The sequence below is a fragment of the Bombina bombina genome, chromosome 2 (assembly GCF_027579735.1).
Source record: "Bombina bombina isolate aBomBom1 chromosome 2, aBomBom1.pri, whole genome shotgun sequence".
NCBI classification, from domain to species: domain Eukaryota; kingdom Metazoa; phylum Chordata; class Amphibia; order Anura; family Bombinatoridae; genus Bombina; species Bombina bombina.
In genome coordinates, this window is record NC_069500.1 from 436,408,941 (window position 1) to 436,434,924 (window position 25,984).

Sequence of the window (25,984 nt, forward strand, 5' to 3'; positions counted from 1 at the left end):
CTCTTTCCTTTTGGCTGAAAAGCATCATCCGATTGGCTTATGAGACTGCTGGACGGCAGCCTCCTGAACGATTTACAGCTCATTCTGCTAGAGCTGTGGCTTCCACATGGGCCTTCAAGAACGAGGCTTCTGTTGATCAGATCTGTAGGGCAGCGACTTGGTCTTCCCTGCATACTTTGCCAAATTTTACAAATTCGATACTTATGCTTCTTCGGAGGCTATTTTTGGGAGAAAGGTTTTGCAAGCCGTGGTGCCTTCCGTTTAGGTAACCTGATTTGCTCCCTCCCTTCATCCGTGTCCTAAAGCTTTGGTATTGGTTCCCACAAGTAAGGATGAAACCGTGGACCGGACACACCAATGTTGGAGAAAACAGAATTTATGTTTACCTGATAAATTTCTTTCTCCAACGGTGTGTCCGGTCCACGGCCCGCCCTGGTTTTTTAGTCAGGTTTGAAAAATTTCTTTCTTTATACACTACAATCACCACGGCACCCTATAGTTTCTCCTTTTTCTCCTAACCGTCGGTCGAATGACTGGGGGGCGGAGCCAGAGGGGGGGGGCTATATGGACAGCTCTTGCTGTGTGCTCTCCTTGCCATTTCCTGTAGGGGAAGAGAATATCCCACAAGTAAGGATGAAACCGTGGACCGGACACACCGTTGGAGAAAGAAATTTATCAGGTAAACATAAATTCTGTTATTAAGCTGTTGACTGCATTGATTCTAAGGTATGATATTATGTTTGAGCTGTGCCTTCTTTCATACAGGTGGTGAGAGTCCATGATCTATTATTACTGGGAATTACACTTCCCTACCACTAGTTGGAGGCAAAGATTCACAAACCCCAAGAGCTCTATAAAAACCCTCTCACCTCAGTCTTGTCTTTGCCTCCACCTGATATGGCTAAAGAATCAAAGGCACATCTTCATTCTTCAGAGAGAGGGACTTTCAGTCTATGTTGAGGCCTGTTCTCTTCTCAGTGTACAGTGTGTGTCAGAGGGATGCATATGGGGTATGGTTTGTGACTCTTTTACCTCATGGGAAATTCTGTCACAATCTTCCTTAGTGGTTAGCTCTTAAGGATAGAGGTTTCTCAGATTCTGTGATTGAAGCAAGCTTCCATAGTGGTTAGTTCTTAAGGATAGAGGTTTCTCGGATTCTGTGATTGAAGCTTTAATCCAGGCTCGTAAGCTTGTGACTAAGAAGATTTATCATAAGGTCTGGGTGCCTTTTATTGCTTGGAATATAGATCATGGATTTTCCTGGCCTTCTTTTAAAATTCCTAGAATTTTGCAGTTCCTACAGAATGGTTTGGATAAATGCCTATCTTCCCGTTCTCTGAAAGTTACGTTTTCTGCTCTTTCAGTTTTGCTTCTAACAAAAGATTGCTAATCTTCCTGACATTCATGCTTTTGTTCAGGTTTTGGCACAAATTAAGTCAGTGATCAAGCCATTTCTTTTTAATGACACAATGAGTCCACAGATCATCTTAATTACTAATGGGATATTCACCTCCTGGTCAGCAGGAAGCGGCAAAGAGCACCACAGCAAAGCTGATAAATAGCTCCTCCCTTCCCTCCCACTCCAGTCATTCTCTTTGTCTACATTAGTGATAGGAAGTGGTATAGTGAGGTGTGAGAAAAGATTATTCTATCTTTATCTTTTATTCTATCAATTATCAATTATTTTTTAAAGTGGTGCCAGAGAGTGCTGCTTTGTCCTAGAGTGTGGCCGTAGTCCATGTCAGTCTCTTCAGTAGGGCTTTGGTGGCTTTAAAGCAATGGGAACTTGTGGGACATAATTCTCACTGCGCCTCCCATATTCTGATGCTGCTTACCAAGAAAACCTGAAGGATATTTACTCAGGACTTTCGTTTACTTGCAGTGGCAGCTGTAGCCACAGTTACTGAAGCAGCTACCTACTGGTGCAACACTCTGTCGGAACTCATTGAGGTGGAGACTTTCCTCAAGGATATTCAGGAGAGAATTAAAGCACTGAGAATTGCTAACTCTTTCATCTGTGACGCGAATATGCAGATTATTCGCATAAATGCAAAGGCTTCTGGCTTTGCGGTTATAGTCTGCCAGGCTCTCTGGTTGAAGTCTTTGTCTGTGGATATGACTTATAAATCCAGACTCCTTTCTCTTCCCTTCAAAGGGAAGATTTTATTTGGTCCAGGGCTGGACTCCATTATCTCTACAGTTACCGGAGGGAAAGGTGCCTTCCTACCGCAGGATAAGAATAGGCCTAAGGGACGGCAACTGTCTAATTTTCGTGTCTTTCGTGCTGACAAGTCACAATGACGGCAGTCCTCATCCAAGTCCGAGCAGCCCAAGAGTACATGGAAGCCGGCTCAATCCTGGAATAAGTCTAAACAAACTTAGTAGCCTGCCGAGAACAAATCAGCATGAAGGGGTGGCCTCCGATCCAGGAGGCAGACTTTCTCTTTTTTCAGACGCTTGGTTCCAGGATGTACAGGACCCTTGGGTCCTGGAGGTTGTAACTTAAGGATACAGGATAGGATTCAAGTCTCATCCGCCCAGGGGCAGATTCCTACTCTCCAGTCTGTCTATAAGACCAGAAAAGAGGGCTGCCTTCTTAGGTTGCATACGAGATCTCTCCTCTCTAGGAGTAATTGTCCCGGTACCTACAGCAGAAAAAGGTTTGGGGTTTTATTCAAACCTTTTCATGGTTCCAAGGAAGGAGGGAACTTTTCGTCAAATTCTGGACTTAATGTGCATAAACAAGTTTCTGAGTGTTCCCTCTTTCAAGATGGACAATACGGTCAATCCTTCCCCTGGTTCAGGAAGGACAGTTTATGACCACAATAGACCTGATGGATGCATACATTCACACCCTGATTCACAGGAAACATTTTCAGTTCCTGAGGTTTGCTTTTCTGGACCATCACTTTTAAGTTCATAGCTCTTCCGTTTGGTTTAGCTACTGCTCCAAGGATATTTACAATGGTTCTGGGGGCTCTTCTAGCTGTTGCCAGAACACGAGGTATTGCAGTAGCGCCTTACCTGGACGATATCTTGGTACAGACACCATCTTTTGTCTAGCGGGAGAACATTGGGAGTCCCTTCTCAGTCTTCTTCGATCACATGGATGGAAGATAAACTTGGAAAAGAGTTCCCTTACTCCAAGTACAAGGGTAAATTTTCTGGGAACTGTAATAGACTCAATATCCATGGGAATATGCCTCACAGATTATAGACGTTGCAAGCTAACTTCTGCATGTCTTGCCCTCCAGGCCTCCTCAAGACCCTCAGTGGCTCAGTGTATGGAGGTAATCGGACTCATGGTGTCCTGCATGCACATCATTCCTTTCTTCAGATTCTATCTCAGACCCTTACAACTATGCATGCTGAGACAATGGAAAGGCAAACATTCAGATCTGTCTTAACAGACGTGCTGGACAGCCTGTTGAGACTCGCTCTCCTGGTGGCTCTGTCCAGATCATATGCCCCAAGGCACATGCTTTTTGAGACCGTCCTGGGAGATTGTGACTACGGACGCAAGCCTTCTGGCTGAGGAGCCATTTGGGGTGCCAAGAAGGCACAAGGTTTGTGGACTCAGGAGTCCTCCCTTCCGATCCATATTTTGGAACTCTGGGCAATCTTCACTATTTTGAAGGCTTGACCCCTTCTAGGTTCGTCCTAGTTTATCAGATTCCAATCAGACAATATAACCTTGGTTGCCTACATCAAATTCCTTGGCGATGAGAGAAGTATCTCAGATACTAAAGTGGGTGGAGACTCACAAATGTACGCTGTCAGCAATCCACATTCCAGGTATAGACAACTGGAAGCGGACTTCCTCAGCAGGCAATCCTTTCACCCAGTTGAATGGTCTCTTCACCCCGAGGTGTTTGAAGAGATATGTAGCGAGTGGGGGACGTCGGAGATAGATCTCATGGCATCCCGCCTCAATACCAAGCTACCCAGGTACGGGTTGAGGTCGAGGGATCCTAAGGCAGAACTGATAGATGCCCTATCGGTACCATGGAGGTTCAGACTCCTATATTTCTTTCCTCCATTACAGCGTCTCCCTCGTGTGGTGGCTCGCATCAATCAGTGATTCTGATTGCTCCGTCATGGCCGCGAAGGACATGGTTTGCGGATCTAGTGGGGATGTCCTCATCTCCTCAGTGGAGGTTACCTTGTCGCAGAGATCTGCTGATACAGGGTCCCTTCGTTCATCAAAATCTAGATTCTCTGAGGCTGACTGCGTGGGGATTGAACGCTTAGTCTTAGCCAAGAGAGGGTTTTTTGAGAGTATCATCAACACTCTGGTTCAAGCTCGTAAGCCAGTTACTTGTCGTATCTACCATAAAGTGTGGAGTAATTATTTGTACTGGTGTGAAGAGCGTGGATTTTCCTGGCATAAGTTTAAGGTTGCCAGAATTTTATCTTTCCTCCAGGATGGACTGTAGAAGGGTTTATCTGCTAGTTCCCTGAAGGGACAGATATCGTCCCTGTCGGTGTTACTGCACAAAAGATTGGCTGAGCTTCTGGATTTGCAGTCCTTTGTTAAGGCTCTGGCTAGGATCAGAGCCTCAATCTTGTTCTTAGTGTTTTGCAGGCGGCTCCTTTTGAACCTATGCATACTGTTGACATTAAATTGTTGTCTTGGAAGGTTCTTTTTTTGTTGGCTATTGCCTCTGCACGCAGAGTTTGTGAGATTTCTGTTTTGTAATGTGACCCCCCCCCTTATCTGGTTTTTCATGCTGATAAGGCGGTTTTACGCACTAAACTATGGTTCCTCCCTAAGGTGGTGTTAAATCATAACATGAATCAAGAAATTGTTGTTCCTTCCTTGTGTCCTAATCCTTCTTCAGCGAAGGAACGTTTGCTTTACAATCTAGATGTGGTTCGTGCCTTGAAGTTCTATCTTCCGGCTACTAAGGAATTCAGACAATCTTTCTCTTTGTTTGTCATCTATATGAGAAAGGGTAAGGAGCAGAAGGCTACTACGACTTCTCTATCTTTTTGGTTGAGGAGTGTCATCCGATTAGCTTATGAGACAGCGGGACGGCAACCTCCTGAGAGGATAACTGCTCATTCCACTAGAGTAATGGCATCCTCTTGGACTTTTAAAAACAAAGCCTCAGTGGATCAGATTTGTAAGGTCCTCCTTACATGAAACTTGTAAAATTTAGAAAAAGTGTGTGTTTGCTTCTGGTGAAGCAGCTTTCGGGAGAAAAGTTTTGCAGGCGGTGGTGCCGTCAGAATAGGGGCCGCCTATTTTTTCTATTTCCTCCCGTTATTCATTCAGTTTCCTCTGGAGCTTGGGTATAATTTTCCCAACAGTAAGGAATGAAGTTGTGGACTCTCCCTGCCTTATGGAAGGAAAACATAAGTTATGCTTACCAGATAAATTCCTTTCCTTCCTGGCAGGGAGACTCCACGACCCCGCCCGTAATTTATTTTTTTGATGGGTGGCTTCCTTTTTTTATTTCTTCTGGCACCTTTTATACCCTGATTTCTTCTACTTTTCCTTGTTCCCTCGGCAGAATGACTGGGGGATAGGGGAAGTGGGATGGATATTTAAGCCTTTGGCTGGGGTGTCTTTGCCTCCTCCTGGTGGCTAGGTGTTGTATTTCCCAACAGTAAGGAATAAAGTCGTGGACTCTCCCTGCCAGGAAGGAAAGGAATTTATCTGGTAAGCATAAATTTTGTTTTCCCAACAGTAAGGAATTAAGTCGTGGACTGTCCCTGTCTTTGGAAAGAAAACAAAATTTATGCTTACCTTATAAATTCCTTTCGTTCCCCGCCCGTGTGAATTTGTTAGGGAGGCCCCTATTTTTAATTTCTTCTGGCACCCTTTATACCCTGATGTTTCTCCTGCTTTTCCTCGTTCCCTTGGCCGAATGATTGGGGGGATGGGGGAAGTGGGAGGGACATTTGAGCCTTTGGCTGGGGTGTCTTTGCCTGTTCCTGGTGGCCAGGTGTTTTCATTCCTTACTGTTGGGAAACACGTGGTGGACTCTCCCTGCCAGGAAAGAAAAAGGAATTTATCTGGTAAGCATAAATTTTGTTTTTAAAACAATAAAAATTCTATTGTAGACTGTCCATTTAAGTTACCCTGCATATTTGAGTAAGTAGCATACCATTATTTCATAACATACTCCTCAGGGTTTGGCACCCACTCAGTTTACTATTTCCTATTGGATTATTCATGTAATTTCAAGTACTTAGAAGTAAAAAGCTATTCATGTTCCAGCCAGGCTCAGGCAACAGCTGATGACAGATATCTTAAAGCGATAGGAAAGTCAAAATTAAACTTGCATGATTCAAATAGAGCATGTCATTTTAAGACATTTTTAAATTCACTTCTATTTTCAAATGTGCTTCGTTCTCTTAGTATCCCTTGTTAAAAAATGAATATACACATATCATACACTAGTGGGATACTGCTAATTGGTGCCTGCACACATTTGTCTCTTGTGATTGGCTAAATAGATATTTCTCTTAAGTGTATCCAGTCCACGGATCATCCATTACTTGTGGGATATTCTCCTTCCCAACAGGAAGTTGCAAGAGGATCACCCACAGCAGAGCTGCTATATAGCTCCTCCCCTCACTGCCATATCCAGTCATTCTCTTGCAACGCTCAACAAAGATGGACCTAGTAAGAGGAGAGTGGTGTATTATAGTTAGTTTTTTAACTTCAATCAAAAGTTTGTTATTTTTAAATGGTACCGGAGTGTACTGTTTCATCTCAGGCAGCAAAAGAAGAAGAATCTGCCTGTGATTTCTATGATCTTAGCAGAAGTAACTAAGATCCACTGCCATTCTCACATATTCTGAGGAGTGAGGTAACTTCAGAGGGGGAATGGCGTGCAGGTTTTCCTGCAATAAGGTATGTGCAGTTAACATATTTCTAGGGATGGAATTTGCTAGAAAAATGCTGCTGATACCGGATTAATGTAAGTTAAGCGTTAAATGCAGTGATAGCGACTGGTATCAGGCTTATTAACAGAGATACATACTCGTTTGCTAGCATGTTTAATCGTTTTTATATATGCTTGGTGATAAAACTTATTGGGGCCTAGTTTTTTTCCACATGGCTGGCTTGATTTTTGCCTAGAAACAGTTTCCTGAGGCTTTCCACTGTTGTAATATGAGTGGGAAGGGCCTATTTTAGTGCTTTTCTGTGCAGCTAAAAATACTGACAGAGACATTCAGCTTCCCTCTGCATGATACAGGACATCTCTGAAGGGCTCAAAAGGCTTCAAAGTCGTGTTTGAGGAGGGTAACAACCACAGTAGACTGTGGCAGTTGTTGTGACTGTGTTTAAAAAACGTTTTTGTCATTTATTATTCCGTTTTTGTTATTAAGAGGTTAATCATCCATTTGCAAGTGGGTGCAATGCTCTGCTGACTTGTTACATACACTGTAAAAATTTTGTTAGTGTAACTGCCTTTTTTCACTGTTATTTCAAGTTTTGGCAAAATTTGTTTCTCTTAAAGGCACAGTAACTTTTTTTATATTGCTTGTTAACTTGCTTTAAAGTGTTTTCCAAGCTTGCTAGTCTCATTGCTAGTCTGTACAAACATGTCTGAAACAGAGGATAGTTGTTCATTATGTTTAAAAGCCATGGTGGAGCCCCATAGGAGAATGTGTACTAAATGTATTGATTTCACCTTAAACAGTAAAGATCAGTCTTTATCTATAAAAGAATTGTCACCAGAGGGGTCTGTCGAGGGGGAAGTTATGTCGACTAACTCTCCCCACGTGTCGGACCTTTCGCCTCCCGCTCAAGGGACTCACGCTAATATGGCGCCAAGTACATCAGGGACGCCCATAGCGATTACTTTGCAGGACATGGCTGCAATCATGAATAATACCCTGTCAGAGGTATTATCCAGATTGCCTGAATTGAGAGGCAAGCGCGATAGCTCTGGGGTTAGACGAGATACAGAGCGCGTAGATGCTGTAAGAGCCATGTCTGATACTGCGTCACAATATGCAGAACCTGAGGACGGAGAGCTTCAGTCTGTGGGGGACGTCTCTGAATCGGGGAGACCTGATTCAGAGATTTTTAATTTTAAATTTAAGCTTGAGAACCTCTGTGTATTGCTTGGGGAGGTATTAGCTGCTCTGAATGACTGTGACACAATTGCAGTGCCAGAGAAATTGTGTAGGCTGGATAAATACTATGCAGTGCCGGTGAGTACTGATGTTTTTCCAATACCTAAAAGGCTTACAGAAATTATTAGTAAGGAGTGGAATAGGCCCGGTGTGCCCTTTTCCCCACCTCCTATATTTAGAAAAATGTTTCCAATAGATGCCACTACACGGGACTTATGGCAGACTGTCCCTAAGGTGGAGGGAGCAGTTTCTACTTTAGCAAAGCGTACCACTATCCCGGTTGAGGACAGTTGTGCTTTTTCAGATCCAATGGATAAAAAATTAGAGGGTTACCTTAAGAAAATGTTTATTCAACAAGGTTTTATTTTACAGCCCCTTGCATGCATTGCGCCTGTCACTGCTGCGGCGGCATTCTGGTTTGAGGCCCTGGAAGAGGCCATCCATACAGCTCCATTGACTGAAATTGTTGACAAGCTTAGAACTCTTAAGCTAGCTAACTCATTTGTTTCTGATGCCATTGTTCATTTGACTAAACTAACGGCTAAGAATTCCGGATTCGCCATCCAGGCGCGTAGGGCGCTATGGCTCAAATCCTGGTCAGCTGATGTGACTTCAAAGTCTAAATTACTCAACATTCCTTTCAAGGGGCAGACCTTATTCGGGCCTGGTTTGAAAGAAATTATTGCTGACATTTCTGGAGGTAAGACCCTTCCTCAGGACAGGGCCAAATCAAAGGCCAAACAGTCTAATTTTCGTGCCTTTCGAAATTTCAAGGCAGGTGCAGCATCAACTTCCTCTGCTTCAAAACAAGTGGGAACTTTTGCTCAATCCAAGCAGGCCTGGAAACCTAACCAGTCCTGGAACAAGGGCAAGCAGGCCAGAAAGCCTGCTGCTGCCTCTAAGACAGCATGAAGGAGCGGCCCCCTATCCGACAACGGATCTAGTAGGGGGCAGACTCTCTCTCTTCGCCCAGGCGTGGGCAAGAGATGTTCAGGATCTTTGGGCGTTGGAGATCATATCTCAGGGATATCTTCTGGACTTCAAAACTTCTCCTCCACAAGGGAGATTTCACCTTTCAAGATTATCTGCAAACCAGATAAAGAAAGAGGCATTCCTAAGCTGTGTACAAGATCTCCTTGTAATGGGAGTGATCCATCCAGTTCCGCGGACGGAACAAGGACAGGGGTTTTATTCAAATCTGTTTGTGGTTCCCAAAAAAGAGGGAACCTTCAGACCAATTTTGGATTTAAAGATCCTAAACAAATTCCTCAGAGTTCCGTCATTCAAGATGGAAACTATTCGAACCATTTTACCCATGATCCAAGAGGGTCAGTACATGACCACAGTGGACTTAAAGGATGCCTACCTTCACATTCCGATTCACAAGAATCATCATCGGTTCCTGAGGTTTGCCTTTCTAGACAGGCATTACCAATTTGTAGCTCTTCCATTCGGGTTGGCTACAGCCCCAAGAATTTCTGGGCTCACTTCTGGCGGTCCTAAGACCGCGAGGCATAGCGGTGGCTCCTTACCTGGACGACATCCTGATACAGGCGTCAAGCTTTCAAATTGCCAAATCTCATACAGAGATAGTTCTGGCATTCCTGAGGTCGCATGGGTGGAAAGTGAACGAAGAAAAGAGTTCTCTATCTCCTCTCACAAGGGTTTCCTTCCTAGGGACTCTAATAGATTCTGTAGAAATGAAAATTTACCTGACGGAGTCCAGGTTATCAAAACTTCTAAATGCTTGCCGTGTTCTTCACTCCATTCCATGCCCCACGGTGGCTCAGTGCATGGAAGTAATCGGCTGAATGGTAGCGGCGATGGACATAGTGCCATTCGCGCGCCTGCATCTCAGACTGCTGCAATTATGCATGCTCAGTCAGTGGAATGGGGATTACACAGATTTGTCCCCTCTACTAAATCTGGATCAGGAAACCAGAGATTCTCTTCTCTGGTGGTTATCTCAGGCCCATCTGTCCAAGGGTATGACCTTTCGCAGACCAGATTGGACAATTGTAACAACAGATGCCAGCCTTCTAGGTTGGGGTGCAGTCTGGAACTCCCTGAAGGCTCAGGGTTCATGGACTCAGGAGGAGAAACTCCTCCCAATAAATATTCTGCTTGGCCTCAGCTAGCAACACTGAGGTTCATCAGATTTCAGTCGGACAACATCACGACTGTGGCTTACATCAACCATCAAGGGGGAACCAGGAGTTCCCTAGCGATGTCAGAAGTCTCCAAGATAATTCGCTGGGCAGAGACTCACTCTTGCCACCTGTCAGCGATCCATATCCCAGGTGTAGAGAACTGGGAGGCGGATTTTCTAAGTCGTCAGACTTTTCATCCGGGGGAATGGGAACTCCATCCGGAGGTGTTTGCTCAATTGGTTCTCCGTTGGGGCAAACCAGAATTGGATCTCATGGCGTCTCGCCAGAACGCCAAGCTTCCTTGTTACGGATCCAGGTCCAGGGACCCAGAAGCGGCACTGATAGATGCTCTAGCAGCGCCTTGGTTCTTCAACCTGGCTTATGTGTTTCCACCGTTTCCTCTGCTCCCTCGTCTGATTGCCAAAATCAAACAGGAAAGAGCATTGGTGATATTGATAGCGCCTGCGTGGCCACGCAGGACCTGGTATGCAGACCTAGTGGACATGTCATCCTTTCCACCATGGACTCTGCCTCTGAGACAAGACCTTCTAATACAAGGTCCTTTCAATCATCCGAATCTACTTTCTCTGAGACTGACTGCATGGAGATTGAACGCTTGATCCTATCAAAGCGTGGCTTCTCAGAGTCAGTAATTGATACCTTAATACAGGCACGAAAGCCTGTCACCAGGAAAATTTACCACAAGATATGGCGTAAATATCTTCATTGGTGTGAATCCAAGAATTACTCATGGAGTAGGGTTAGGATTCCTAGGATATTGTCCTTCCTCCAAGAGGGTTTGGACAAAGGATTATCAGCTAGTTCTTTAAAGGGACAGATTTCTGCTCTGTCTATTCTTTTACACAAGCGTCTGGCAGAAGTTCCAGACGTTCAGGCATTTTGTCAGGCTTTAGTTAGAATTAAGCCTGTGATTAAACCTGTTGCTCCTCCATGGAGCTTAAACTTGGTTCTTAAAGTTCTTCAAGGGGTTCCGTTTGAACCCCTTCATTCTATTGATATCAAACTTCTTTCATGGAAAGTTCTTTTTCTGATGGCTATTTCCTCGGCTAGAAGAGTCTCGGAGTTATCTGCCTTACATTGTGATTTTCCTTATCTGATCTTTCATTCAGATAAAGTTGTTCTGCGTACAAAACCTGGGTTTTTACCTAAGGTGGTTTCTAACAAGAATATCAATCAAGAGATTGTTGTTCCATCATTATGTCCTTAACCTTCTTCAAAGAAGGAACGTCTTTTGCATAATCTAGACGTAGTCCGTGCCTTGAAGTTTTACTTACAGGCTACTAAAGATTTTCGCCAAACATCTAGCCTGTTTGTTGTTTACTCTGGACAGAGGAGAGGTCAGAAGGCCTCGGCAACCTCTCTTTCTTTTTGGCTTCGGAGTATAATCCGTTTAGCCTATGAGACTGCTGGACAGCAGCCTCCTGAAAGGATTACAGCTCATTCTACTAGAGCTGTGGCTTCCACCTGGGCCTTTAAAAATGAGGCCTCTGTTGAACAGATTTGCAAGGCTGCAACTTGGTCTTCGCTTCATACTTTTTCCAAATTTTACAAATTTGATACTTTTGCTTCTTCGGAGGCTGTTTTTGGGAGAAAGGTTCTACAGGCAGTGGTTCCTTCCGTTTAAGTTCCTGCCTTGTCCCTCCCATCATCCGTGTACTTTAGCTTTGGTATTGGTATCCCACAAGTAATGGATGATCCGTGGACTGGATATACTTAACAAGAGAAAACATAATTTATGCTTACCTGATAAATTTTTCTCTTGTAGCGTATCCAGTCCACGGCCCGCCCTGTCCTTCAGGCAGGTCTAAATTTTAATTAAACTACAGTCACCACTGCACCCTATGGTTTCTCCTTTCTCGGCTTATTTCGGTCGAATGACTGGATATGGCACTGAGGGGAGGAGCTATATAGCAGCTCTGCTGTGGGTGATCCTCTTGCAACTTCCTGTTGGGAAGGAGAATATCCCACAAGTAATGGATGATCCGTGGACTGGATACACTACAAGAGAAATAAATTTATCAGGTAAGCATAAATTATGTTTTTCAGCTTCCTGCTCAGTAGTGTAATGCTTTTCCTTCAGCAATGGATAACAAGAAAATAAAGAAAATTTGATAATATAATTTTAAACAACTTTCCAATTTCATTCTATGTTCTATCTGAATCATAAAATAAAATTTTGGGGTTACTATACCTTTAACCACTCTGTTTTTACAGGAAGGTGCTACTCCTGCAGATTTTGGTCACGTTTTCCCCTCTGTTATCTTTCTAATTCATTTTATTTTACAAGCCAAACATATATGATTTTGTTTTACATATTGCGTTGTATTTGTCTCATTAGTGATTATTGGCCAGGGAGAGACAAGATAAAAATAAATAAACACTAAAATTACAGCAATTTCTTTATCTTGGCTTATAATTCTGGGTTATAATCACATTTCCCTCCTTAGCTCTTTACTGTTTATACACTTCTGGACATACCTAAAGAGTAGGAGGGATCTGTGGTAACACTGGCATTTATCTAAAGATAAACTTGGGGAGTGATCAGTTCTGTCCACCCTCTAGGGGAGGAGTGTTGAGATTGGTAGTTATCCAGTATATATTTAGAATTTGCTGTAATTGTGGTGTTAATGTCTAGTATTTTTCTGTTCCAATTAGTATGACTGAAACTGTTTTATTTCATGGTGTTTATTTAATAATTTATTCACATTTATTATTTACATTTCAATTTGGAATAAGTTATTGTAATTTTAACTTTCTTAGGATGCTACACGTATGGCTTCTGCTGGTTGTCTTGGGGAACTATGTGCATATCTTCCTGAAGAAGAACTTTCTGCACTACTTCAACAACACCTCTTGGGTTTGTATAATACATTAGTTGTGTTGTAGAGCTCTCTATCCCTTTGTGTTAGTGTAGATGTGTGTGTGTGTGTGTGTATATATATATATATATATATATATATAATAACTTTTGTAAATCTGTCAAATGCTCTATTCAAGTAAAGTTAATGCAATAGTGATAATCCACCTTAAGAGAGCAAATGACTAGAGCGAGATATTATGTATGTGTATATGCATGTGTGTATAATGTACATTTTTGTTTTGTTTCCTCATACACAGCTGACTACACTGGAATTGACTGGATGGTTAGACATGGCCACAGCCTGACACTTTCTGTTGCTATAAATGTGGCCGCAGGCAAAATATGTACTTCAAAGTTCAGCGGAAACATTGAGGCTATGACCTACAGCAATGCAACAGCAGACAGGGTAAGAACCTAAGAGTTTGTTTTACTTAAGTGCTGTTAATGTTTTTTATGAAGAATTTGAAGCTGTGCCTTGAAATGTATTAGTAAATATAACTAACCATCCTCAGTGCAAACTGGTGTGATATATTTTCAACATCCCCAATTTATATGAGTAGAATTGTTGCAGCATGTCAGCATGATATTTCTTAAAGGTACAGTAAACTCAAAATTTTCTTTCATAAAATGATGATAGTCCACAGTCCTCCATAACATATGGATATATTTTCCGCTACTAGGAGGATGTCAAGAACCCATACAAGAGCTTTAAAACCCTCCCATCTCTCTCTAGTTTTGTTTTTGGTCTCGTATGAGATGGTTGAGAATAGAGGTTGTTCCAGCTTACTTGCTTATGGATTACAAACTGGGAGATCAGACCTATGTGAGACACGTAGTCCCTGTTGAGTATCATTTACAAAGAAGACAGAAAAGACTCTTCACTGCAACTGCATGATACAGGGGCACAGGAATACCCTGTTATGTGCACAGCATTTCCCTGAAGGGACTTCAGCCATAACTACCCTCAGGCGTCACAGGGACTCGTCTATAGCCTCTCCCTGTGGGACTCCGATATTTCCTACTGCAATCCTCTGCAGTATTTTTTACTTGCACTAGATGGGCTCTCTACTGCTGCAACTGCATTGACATAGATGACATGCCTGGTAAGCAAGTGGAGGGGTGCTGCGTAAGGTAAAAGTGCCTTTACACAGCACAGACACAGCCCAGAGGCTATTTGTAGGTACAGCATAGCCAGGGGACTTAACCTGTGTCCCTCATGACACAATGTTTTTCTCCGTATCATGTCCCTTATAGTTCTACTAGCATTGGGAACACTATTAGTGAAGCCTCTGACCCTTTTTAACCCTCTGGCAGATTTTGAGATAACTTTTTGAGCATGGCCCTTTAAGAAAACTTTGAATAGTTTTATGCATGATGCGGTGCTATAGTGCAGGCTCCGGTTAAGCTGGGGAACATATTTTACTAGGATTTATAGGGTTATTATGCTTGGTACACTTTTATTTTACTTTTAAACATTCAAAAGTGTTTTTTTTGTTTTTTATTATTGCCAATTCACTTGCTTTACTCCTGGCGATAGCCCTGTCCCCTTTTTGTTACTGGCCTTTTCTCTCAGCTATTTGGAGCCTCTGTGACTAGATTTCACCTGCAACAGTTGGGGCCTGATCTTTAACAGATTCTAACTTGATTTTAAGTGCCTGCCAGTCCCAGAAAGGGGGCGAGTACCCATACAGGAGCTGCCCAGGGGTGCGTAAGGGCTTCACTTACTTCTTGGGGCTTGTTAAACTTACTACATTGGAAGATTGTACAAGTGTCTGAAGAAGTGTTTTTATAGTGTGCACGCTACCGTGTTTTCTATGTACTATTTATTATACAGTATAGATTTTCTCTGTACTATTTATTATATAAGGTATCATTGTTTGCTGTTATATAAGTACAAATATGAAACAAACTGTTTCTGTCCCCACTGATATTTATTTAGGGGAAAAGAAACCCCAACAAGAAATGTCAGGGATTATGGTGTCAGGGACCACCTAGAAATCCTCCTGAGGTATGCCTATGTAACTCAATGAGGCAGTGCCTAATGTTATGAATAATGATATAGTATAAAAAGGAGACAAAGAAAAATAAACATTATGTGGCACACTTACAACTATGTGTGAGGTGGTCACTAGCAAGTGTAGTGATAGGTAGGGTTAGAAAAGGACTGTAAAACTTAACATTTATTACATTAAATAAAAATTGACTAATTGTCCCACATTAAAAGGGTGATATAAAATAGTAAATTTGGGTAACAGCTGCCTTCCTGTATGTCATCTTCAATTACACAAAATAAGTGAAAAAATGCTAATCAACAATAAGATAAGGGGGAATGTATTGCCTGAAGCACATCCGCCAGACTACCGTGTGTTAAGAGGAATCCCTAGTCTATTAAGAAAAACAACAGTTTAACTTATCTTAAAGGGACAGTCTACACCAGAATTTTTGTTTAAAAAGATACTGTATTCCCTTTATTACCCATTCCCTATTTTTGCATAACCAACACAGCTATATTAATATATGTTTATATATGTATCTGTGATTACCTTGTATCTAAGCCTATGCAGACTGCCCCATTATCTCAGTGCTTTTGACAGACATGCAGTTTAGCCTATCAGTGCAGACTCCTAAATAACTCCATGGGAGTGAGTGCAATGTTATCTATATGACATACATGAACTAGTACTGTCTAACTGTGAAAAACTTTCAAAATGCTCTGAGTTAAGAGGCGGGTTTTTAACGGTTTAGAAATCAGTTTGAGCCTAGCTAAGTTTAGCTTTTCAAAAATACCACCAAGGGAACAAAGCAAAAGTAATGATAAAAGTCAGTTGCAGAGTTTGTTTAAAATGTCATGCCCTATCTGAATCATGAAAGTTTAATTTTGACTAGACTGCCCCTTTAACACAATAGTGTCAGCTGTTTGTGTTAAGATAAGTTAAACTGTTGTTTTTCTTAATAGACTAGGGATTCCTCTTAACACACGGTAGTCTGGCGTCCTGAATTTAAAAGCAGCATGTATAAAATTCTGACATATTGTTTGGCAGCAATCCCCAAACCAAGTAAGCATAAGCCCACATCTGGGGATTTATCTCAGTCTCATGAGGTTAATGTGCAAAATCCTTCCCCTCAACCCCAAGTTCCTGCTCTCTTACAAAGCTCTGACTCTGAAAATGCAAATATATCTAGTTCTGATGGGTAAGTGTCATCAGATGAACAGGAGCCTGTGTTTGATCCTGACTATGCCTTAAGATCTAGGGCAATTTATTGCCGGAGGTATTAAAGACATTTCTGAGGAAAAACCTGCTGAAAACAAGCCTATTAATCAGTTAAATATATTTTTCAAAGCTCCACCAAAACTTCCACAGGTGTTTTTTGGTCCCTGATTGGGTCTCTGATTATATTGCTAAGGAATGGGCAAAGCCTGGCGTACCTTACGCCGCTTCAACAAGATTTAGGAAAATGTACCCCATTCCAGAACAGAATTTGGAACTGTGGGAAACAATCCCTAAGGTTGATGGGGCTATTTCCACTCTCGCCAAACATACAACCGACTATCCCTATGGAGGATAGCACTTCTTTTAGAGACACAATGGACTGCAAATTAAAGTCTTTGTTAGGGAAACTTTCTGCAAACAGGTCTACTGCTTAGACAGGCTGTTTCTCTCACCTGTGTGGCTGCAGCAGGAACACTAGGGTGTGATTCCGTAGCCAAGATGGTAGGAGACAATTCCTCTACTGAGGATTTACAGAACTGCATTAAAGCACTTAAAATGGCTCAAACATTCATTTGCAATGTGGTAATAAAGATTATTAAGATCAATGTCAAACATATCTATATGACAGTGATGGCAAGGAGATCCTCATGGTTAAAATCTTGGTAAGCAGACATGATCTCTAAAAATATACTGAAGACTCTTTGCTTCCAAGGGAAGATTCTGTTCGGTTCAGACTTGGACTCCATTATTAAGACAGTCACTGGTGGGAAATTAGCTTTTCTTCCTTAGGATAAAAAAAATCCAAAGGAAAGAACAGAAGAGGAAATCTGATCTTCTGAGGAGTGAAAGAAATGAAACTGAAGTCGACCTCTAATCAGAAACCTGAGCTCTCCATGTCAGCCTGGTTCTTCGTGGTCAAGGTCCAAGCAATCCAAAAAGTCCAACAACACCACTAAATCAGCATGAAGGTGTGGCCCCCGAACCAGAATCTGTGTTGGTAGGGGGCAGACTGAGTCTCTTTCAGAAAGCCTGCTGCAGGTCAGTCCAAGACCCCTCGGTTTGAAACAGTATTTTCTCCTACATTGGTGTGTCCGGTCCACGGCTTCATCCTTACTTGTGGGATATTCTCTTCCCCTACAGGAAATGGCAAAGAGATCACACAGCAAGAGCTGTCCATATAGTCCCCCCTCTGGCTCCGCCCCCCAGTCATTCTCTTTGCCAGCTCTGAACAAGTAGCATCTCCACGGGGATGGTAAAGAGTATGTGGTGTTAGTTGTAGTTTTATTTCTTCTATCAAGAGTTTGTTATTTTAAAATAGTGCCGGTTTGTACTATTTACTCTACAACAGAAAGTGATGAAGAGTTCTGTTAAAAGAGGAGTATGATTTTAGCAACAGTAACTAAAATCCATTGCTGTTCCCACGCAGGACTGTTGAAACCAGAGAACTTCAGTTGGGGGGAACAGTTTGCAGACTTTTCTGCTCCAGGTATGACTAGTCTCTTTTCAAGACATAGTAATGCTAGAAGACTGTCATTTTCCCTTATGGGATCGGTAAGCCATTTTCTTAGACTCATAACAGAATGAAGGCTTATAAATGGGCTCTATACTGGTTGACACTATTGTGGGCTAAATCGATTGATTTATATATTATTTATATGACTTTTGGAGTGTTTTGTGACTTTGAAACACCTTTGGGAACGTTTTTATTACGCCTGGCAGTTGTTTAGACACCTAATCTAGTCAGGAAGGCCCCTTCACTCTGGTATGCAGAGGGAGGAGGCCTCATTTTCACGCCTCAGTTGCGCAGTTACTTTTGGAAGCAGTGCATGCAGCTTAATGTGAGAGGGTCCTGTGGCCATAAAAACGATTTCAAGAAGGCTTATTTCTGTGGTGAATAACCCCCAAGGAAGGTAAAAGCTGCAGCAAAGGCTGTGGCAGGGACTGTAGTGGGTTTAAACTGGTAAATTGAACAATTAGCTCCGGTTTGCTCATTTAAGGGGTTAGAGACTTGAAATTTGGTGTGCAATACTTTCAAAGCATTAAGACACTAGGGTGTCTTAATGCTTTGTAAAGCATTTTGTAAAGATCGGATATTTCCTTCATAGTTTTTCAAACATTCAGAAATAAAGTGTGCTCTGTTTATTATTTAAAGAGACAGTAATGGTTTTGTTTAAAAATGGTTTTATTGCATTAATAGCCTGCCAAAGTCTGTCTAACATGTCTATACCTTCAGATAGCATATGTTCTGTGTGTATGGAGGCCAAGGTGGTTCCCCCTTTAAATGTATGTTCAAATTGTGCCATGGCGTCCAAACAAAGTAAGGACAGTACTGTCACATTTAATAAGGTTGCCCAAGATGATTCTTCAAATGAAGGTAATGGGGATAGTTCATCATCCTCTCCTTCTGTGTCAACACCAGTTTTGCCCGCGCAGGCGACACCTAGTACATCTAGCGCGCCAATGCTTGTTACTATGCAGCAATTAACTGCAGTAATGGATAATTCTATAGCAAATGTTTTATCCAAACTGCCAGCATTTCCCAGAAAGCGTGATTGCTCAGTTTTAAATACAGAGGATGAGCAAGTGGGCGCTGACGATAATTTTTCTGTTATACCCTCACACCAGTCTGAATTGGCAGTGAGGGAGGGTCTGTCTGAGGGAGAAATTTCTGATTCAGGAAAAGTTTCTTAGCAGGCAGAACCTGATATCGTGGCATTTAAATTTAAGTTAGAACATCTCTGCGCCCTGCTTAAGGAGGTGCTAACTACTCTTGATGATTGTGACTCTTTGGTGATTCCAGACAAATTGTGCAAAATGGACAAATTCCTAGAGCTCCCTGTGCACGCTGATGCCTTTCCGATACCCAAGAGGGTGGCGGACATAGTGACCAAGGAGTGGGAGAAGCCAGGTATACCTTTTGTCCCACCTCCTATATTTAAGAAGATGTTCGCCATTGTCGACCCCAGAAGGGACGCATGGCAAACAGTCCCTAAGGTTGAGGGGGCAGTTTCTACGTTGGCCAAGCGCACAACTATTCCCATTGAGGACAGTTGTGCTTTCAAAGATCCTATGGATAAAAAATTGGAAGGATTGCTTAAAAAGATATTTGTTCAGCAAGGCTTCCTTCTCCAACCAATTTCGTGCATTATTCCTGTCACTACGGCGGCGTCTTTTTGGTTCGAGGAACTAGAAAATTCGCTCCATAAGGAGACTCCATATGAGGAAGTCATGGACAGAATTCACGCACTAAAGTTGGCTAATTCCTTTATTTTAGATGCCGCTTTTCAATTGGCTAAATTAGCGGCGAAAAATTCAGGTTTTAGTGGCGCGCAGAGCGCTTTGGCTAAAATCTTGGTCGGCGGATGTGTCGTCCAAGACAAAACTGCTTAATATTCCTTTCAAGGGTAAGACCCTTTTTGGGCCAGAATTGAAGGAGATTATTTCAGACATCACTGGGGGAAAGGGCCATGCCCTCCCACAGGATAGGCCTTTCAAGGCTAAGAACAAATCTAATTTTCGTTCCTTTCGCAATTTCAGGAACGGACCGTCTCCTAACTCTGCAGCCTCTAGACAAGAGGGTAACGCTTCCCAGCCTAAACCAGCATGGAAACCAATGCAAGACTGGAACAAGGGTAAACAGGCCAAGAAGCCTGCTGCTGCTACCAAGACATCATGAAGGGGTAGCCCCCGATCCGGGACCGGATCTAGTAGGGGGCAGACTTTCTCTCTTTGCTCAGGCTTGGGCAAGAGATGTTCCGGATTCCTGGGCACTAGAAATAGTCTCTCAGGGGTATCTTCTAGAGTTCAAGGAACTTCCTCCAAGGGGAAGGTTCCACATGTCTTGCTTATCTTCAGACCAGATAAAGAGACAGGCATTCTTACATTGCGTAGGAGACCTATTAAAGATGGGAGTGATACACCCAGTTCCAACAGCGGAACAAGGTCTGGGTTTTTACTCAAACCTGTTCGTAGTTCCCAAAAAAGAGGGAACTTTCAGGCCAATTCTGGATTTAAAAATTCTAAACAAATTCCTCAGAGTTCCATCATTCAAAATGGAAACCATTCGAACGATTTTACCAACAATCCAGGAGGGTCAATACATGACTACCGTGGACTTAAAGGATGCGTACCTACATATTCCTATCCACAAAGATCATCATCAGTTCCTAAGGTTCGCCTTTCTGGACAAACATTACCAGTTCGTGGCTCTTCCGTTCGGTTTAGCCACTGCTCCCAGAATTTTCACAAAAATGCTAGGGTCCATACTAGCGGTTCTAAGACCGAGGGGCATTGCGGTGGCACCTTACTTAGACGACATCCTAATCCAAGCGTCGTCCCTTTCCAGATCAAGGGCTCATACAGACATTGTATTAGCTTTTCTCAGGTCCCACGGGTGGAAGGTGAACGTAGAAAAGAGTTCCCTGTCCCCGTCTACACGGGTTCCCTTTCTGGGAACAATAATAGATTCTGTAGAAATGAAGATTTTTCTGACAGAGTTTAGAAAATTAAAACTTCTAAACGCTTGTCAAGTTCTTCAAGCTATTCCTCAGTCTTCCATAGCTCAGTGCATGGAGGTAATAGGACTAATGGTTGCAGCAATGGACGTGGTTCCTTTTGCTCGAATTCATCTAAGACCATTGCAACTGTGCATGCTCAAACAGTGGAATGGGGATTATGCAGACTTGTCTCCCTAGATTCAAGTAGACCAGGTAACCAGAGACTCACTCCGCTGGTGGTTGACTCAGGATCACCTGTCTCAGGGAATGAGTTTCCGCAGACCAGAGTGGGTCATCGTCACGACCGATGCCAGTCTCTTAGGCTGGGGCGCGGTCTGGGACTCCCTGAAAGCTCAGGGTCTATGGTCTCGGGAAGAGTCCCTTCTCCCGATAAACATTTTGGAACTGAGAGCGATATTCAATGCGCTCCTGGCCTGGCCTCACCTAGCGAAGGCCAGATTTATAAGATTTCAGTCGGACAACATGACGACTGTAGCGTACATCAATCATCAGGGGGGAACAAAGAGTTCCTTGGCGATGAGAGAGGTATCCAAGATCATCAAATGGGCGGAGGATCACTCCTGCCACCTATCTGCAATCCACATCCCAGGGGTAGACAACTGGGAGGCGGATTATTTGAGTCGTCAGACTTTCCATCCGGGGGAGTGGGAACTCCACCCGGAGGTCTTTGCCCAGTTATCTCAACTATGGGGCACTCCAGATATGGATCTGATGGCGTCTCGTCAGAACTTCAAAGTTCCTCGATACGGGTCCAGATCCAGGGATCCCAGGGCGACACTGGTGGATGCATTAGTGGCGCCTTGGTCGTTCAATCTAGCTTATGTGTTTCCACCGTTCCCTCTCCTTCCCAGGCTGGTAGCCAGGATCAGACAGGAGAAGGCCTCGGTGATCCTAATAGCTCCTGCGTGGCCACGCAGGACTTGGTATGCAGACCTGGTGAATATGTCATCGGCTCCACCATGGAAGCTACCTTTGAGACAGGATCTTCTAGTACAAGGTCCATTCGAACATCCAAATCTAGTCTCTCTGCAACTGACTGCTTGGAAATTGAACGCTTGATTCTATCTAAGCGTGGGTTTTCAGATTCAGTTATAGATACTCTGGTTCAAGCCAGAAAGCCTGTGACTAGAAAGATTTACCATAAGATATGGCACAATTATATCCGTTGGTGCGAATCCAAGGGTTTTTCTTGGAGTAGAATCAAAATCCCTAGGATTCTTTACTTTCTCCAAGAGGGTTTGGAGAAAGGTCTGTCAGCTAGTTCTCTAAAGGGACAGATATCTGCTCTGTCTGTCTTGTTGCACAAACAGTATGTCTGTCCCGGGACCGCTAAGGGAGTGAGCTTACGTGCACACTCATCTTATTTCCCTTTTCAGTTTAAGGAAGTTTACTATGAAATCTCATGAGATCACAGTAAAAGATTTCATGACCTCAGCACTGCTGATGCTGATTGGCTGCTGTTCATTTCTTCATTTTTTTATTTTTTTTTACCTGCAGCTGAGCAACAGCTGAAGTATATTTTTTTTACATAGAATTTACTCTGCTGAACTGAGGAAATTGTGAGGTAAAATATCTTCTTTTTTTACATAGAGATGCTCAGGTGATATTTTCCTGTCAGCGTTTTACAGTTATACTGCATCAGTTTCAAGTGATTTAGCATATGAGTATTAAGTCCCTTTAAGTCAAAGGTGGCTGCATTTCTACAATGTGTTTGCGAATTAGAGGATATAGGGGTAATTATCACAGTAACTGTACCTCAACAGGATCTAGGGTTTTACTCCAATCTGTTTTTTGTCCCAAAAAAGGAACGAACCTATAGACCTGTCTTAAACCTAAAGATGTTAAACATGTTTGTCAGGGTTCCCACTTTCAAGATGGAAACCATTCGCACAATATTGCCAATTTATTACCACAATAAACCTCAAGGATGCATACCTGCACATTCCCATCCACAGGGATCACTATCTGTTCCTGAGGTTTTCTTACCAGTTTGTCGCTCTTCCATTTGGTCTGGCAACAGCTCTGCATCTTTACAAAGGTGTTAAATGCTCTGTTAGCAGTAATCAGAGCCCAGGGAACTCAATTGCACCGTATCTGGACGACATACTGGTGTAAGCTCCTTCTCTGGTCATTAGCGATCACACATACTCGCAAGCTTCTATGATTTCTCCAAAACCATGGTTTGAAGATCATTGTTCCGAAAAGCCTGTTACAGTGGTTCTATTTTTAGGAGTCATAATATATTGTCCATATTCGTCTGTTCCTAATGGAACCACTCAGGTTAAAACTCCAGAGAGCATTTCACTCTTTGCAGAGTAATCCATTTTGCCATCTGTAGCTCAGTGCATGGAGGTAGTGGGTCTTATGGTATCCGCTTCAGACACTTCCTTTTGCCAGCTTTCACTTATGTCCCCTTCAACTATCCATGCTCAGCAACAAATAGTTCTGGATTCATCTGTCAGACAATCTCTGTCTTTAGAGGCAAGGTTACCAATAAACATTCTGGAACTTCGAGCAATTCTTCAGGCATGGCCTCTGTTAAAGGAGGAGAAATGTATCCGTTTCCAGTTGGACAATATCACAGTGGTAGCCTATATCAATCATCAAGGAGGTACACGCAGTCCACTGGCAATGCATATATATTTTTATCCATACATCTTATAGTGTCTTTAATATTATATTCTCTGCCCCTCTTTATCTTATCTGTGTGTCTACCTGCTTTGCAAATTTTACGAGGATAGAAACTTTTTATTTTCTTCTCCTAGTACACCCTTCTCTGGTTTATTTCTACCTTTCTTCATCGTGGGGGCTGTGATACTGCTGTTCTATACACAAATTTTGGAATATTTGGTAGGGATATCCCTAAATGTGGGTCTGATTTCAGAATTCTCCAATGCTTTTTAAGATTTTTTTCTACACATATCCTGTCTTCATTGTATTGCGTTATAAAGGTAATATTTATTTTATTTTTGTAATTTCACTATTCTTTACTTGTTCGTTCCTATATTTTAGAACACTTTGTCGTCAATTTTCTTTACTTCCCTTCTCACTATTTCATTTTCTCTTACTTGGTGTATCCAGTCCATGGATTCATCCTTAGTTGTGGGATATTCTCATTCCCTACAGGAAGTGGCAAAGAGAGCACACAGCAGAGCTGTCCATATAGCTCCCCCTCAGGCTCCGCCCCCCCAGTCATTCTCTTTGCCGCTCTAACATGTAGCATCTCCACGGGAGGGTAAAGTGAATGTGGTGTTAGATTTGTAGTTTTTATTTCTTCAATCAAGAGTTTGTTATTTTAAAATAGTGCCGGTTTGTACTATTTACTCTGTGGCAGAAAGTGATGAAGATTTCTGCTGAGAGGAAAACGATTTTAGCATGTTGTAACTAAAATCCATTGCTGTTCCCACACAGGACTGTTGAGTACCAGAAAACTTAAGTTGGGGGGAACAGTTTGCAGGCTTAACTGCTATAAGGTATGTTCAGTCACTTTTTTCTAGTCAAGACTTAGTAATGCTAGAAGACTGACAAGAATCCCCATGTGGGGAAGGTAAGCCATATTCTGAGACTTAGTATAGAAGGAAGGCTTAGTTAAAAGGGCTCAAAACGCTGGTGGACACTGTTAAGGGGCAATCGATTATTTTATTACAAAAATCTGATATTTGTACAAGTTTGTATTACATTTAGAACGCTTTTTTGGGGTTTATTCCGCATGGCATATATTTAGACACCTATTTTGTCTTGGGAAGGCCCCACAACTCCGGAGTGAAGGGGGCCTAAAATTTGCGCCTCAGTAGCGCAGTTGATTTGACAGACAGCTTCATGCAGCTTCACGTAAAGAGTCCAAAGATTACTTGACTACTTCAGAGAGGCTTATTTTCGTTCAAAACTAATCCCCAAGGAAGGTAGGGCCACAGCAGAGGCTGTGGCATGGTGCTGTAGTTTGCTAACCGGTTGCCAGCTTTAATTTGCTCCGGTTTGGGCATTAAGGGGTTAATTGTCTTGAAATTTACTGTGCAATCATTTCAAAGCATTAGGATCATATGGGGAAAATTTCATAAAGATTGGATGTTTTTTTGAGGCTTAGTAAAAAAGTGTGCGCTTTTTATTATTTAAAGGCACAGTACAGTTTTTTCAAAAATTTTATTTTACTGTATTTGAGTGCTGTCTAAGTCTGTTTAACATGTCTGAGCCTACAGATAGACCTTGTTCTATGTGTTTAATAGCCATGGCGGTACCCCCTTTACATTTGTGTTTAAAGTGTGCTAAGGTATCTAAACATTTTAACCCCTTAATGACCGCAGCACTTTTCCATTTTCTGGCCGTTTGCGACCAAGGCTATTTTTACATTTCTGCAGTGTTTGTGTTTAGCTGTAATTTTCCTCTTACTCATTTACTGTATCCACACATATTATATACCGTTTTTCTCGCCATTAAGTGGACTTTTTAAAGATACCATTATTTTCATCATATCTTATAATTTACTATAAAAAAAATTATATAATATGAGGAAAAAATGGAAAAAAACACACTTTTTCTAACTTTGACCCCCAAAATCTGTTACACATCTACAACCACCAAAAAACACCCATGCTAAATAGTTTCTAAATTTTGTCCTGAGTTTAGAAATACCCAATGTGTACAGGTTCTTTGCTTTTTTTGCAAGTTATAGGGCCATAAATACAAGTAGCACTTTGCTATTTCCAAACCCCTTTTTTTCAAAATTAGCGCTAGTTACATTGGGACACTGATATCTTTCAGGAATCCCTGAATATCCCTTAACATGTATATATTTTTTTTTAGAAGACACCCCAAAGTATTGATCTAGGCCCATTTTGGTATATTTCATGCCACCATTTCACCGCCAAATGCAATCAAATAAAGAAAATCGTTCACTTTTTCACAATTTTTTTCACAAACTTTAGGTTTCTCACTGAAATTATTTACAAACAACTTGTGCAATTATGGCATAAATGGTTGTAAATTATTCTCTGGGATCCCCTTTGTTCAGAAATAGCAGACATGTATGGCTTTTGTTGTTGCTTTTTGGTAATTAGGACGCTAAATGCCACTGCGCACCACAAGTGTATTATGCCCAGCAGTGAAGGGGTTAATTAGGGAGCATGTAGG

General features: G+C 42.3%; 1 protein-coding gene across 1 annotated transcript in view; it reads left to right on the forward strand.

The window, feature by feature from the left end:
* GCN1 (GCN1 activator of EIF2AK4) overlaps positions 1–25,984 on the forward strand; it is a 293,771-nt gene that overhangs the window by 213,135 nt on the left and 54,652 nt on the right. The window contains exons 54-55 of the mRNA XM_053702061.1: positions 13,029–13,125; positions 13,386–13,534. Coding sequence (XP_053558036.1) covers positions 13,029–13,125; positions 13,386–13,534 — 246 coding nt within the window. The remainder of the gene's footprint in view (positions 1–13,028; positions 13,126–13,385; positions 13,535–25,984) is intronic.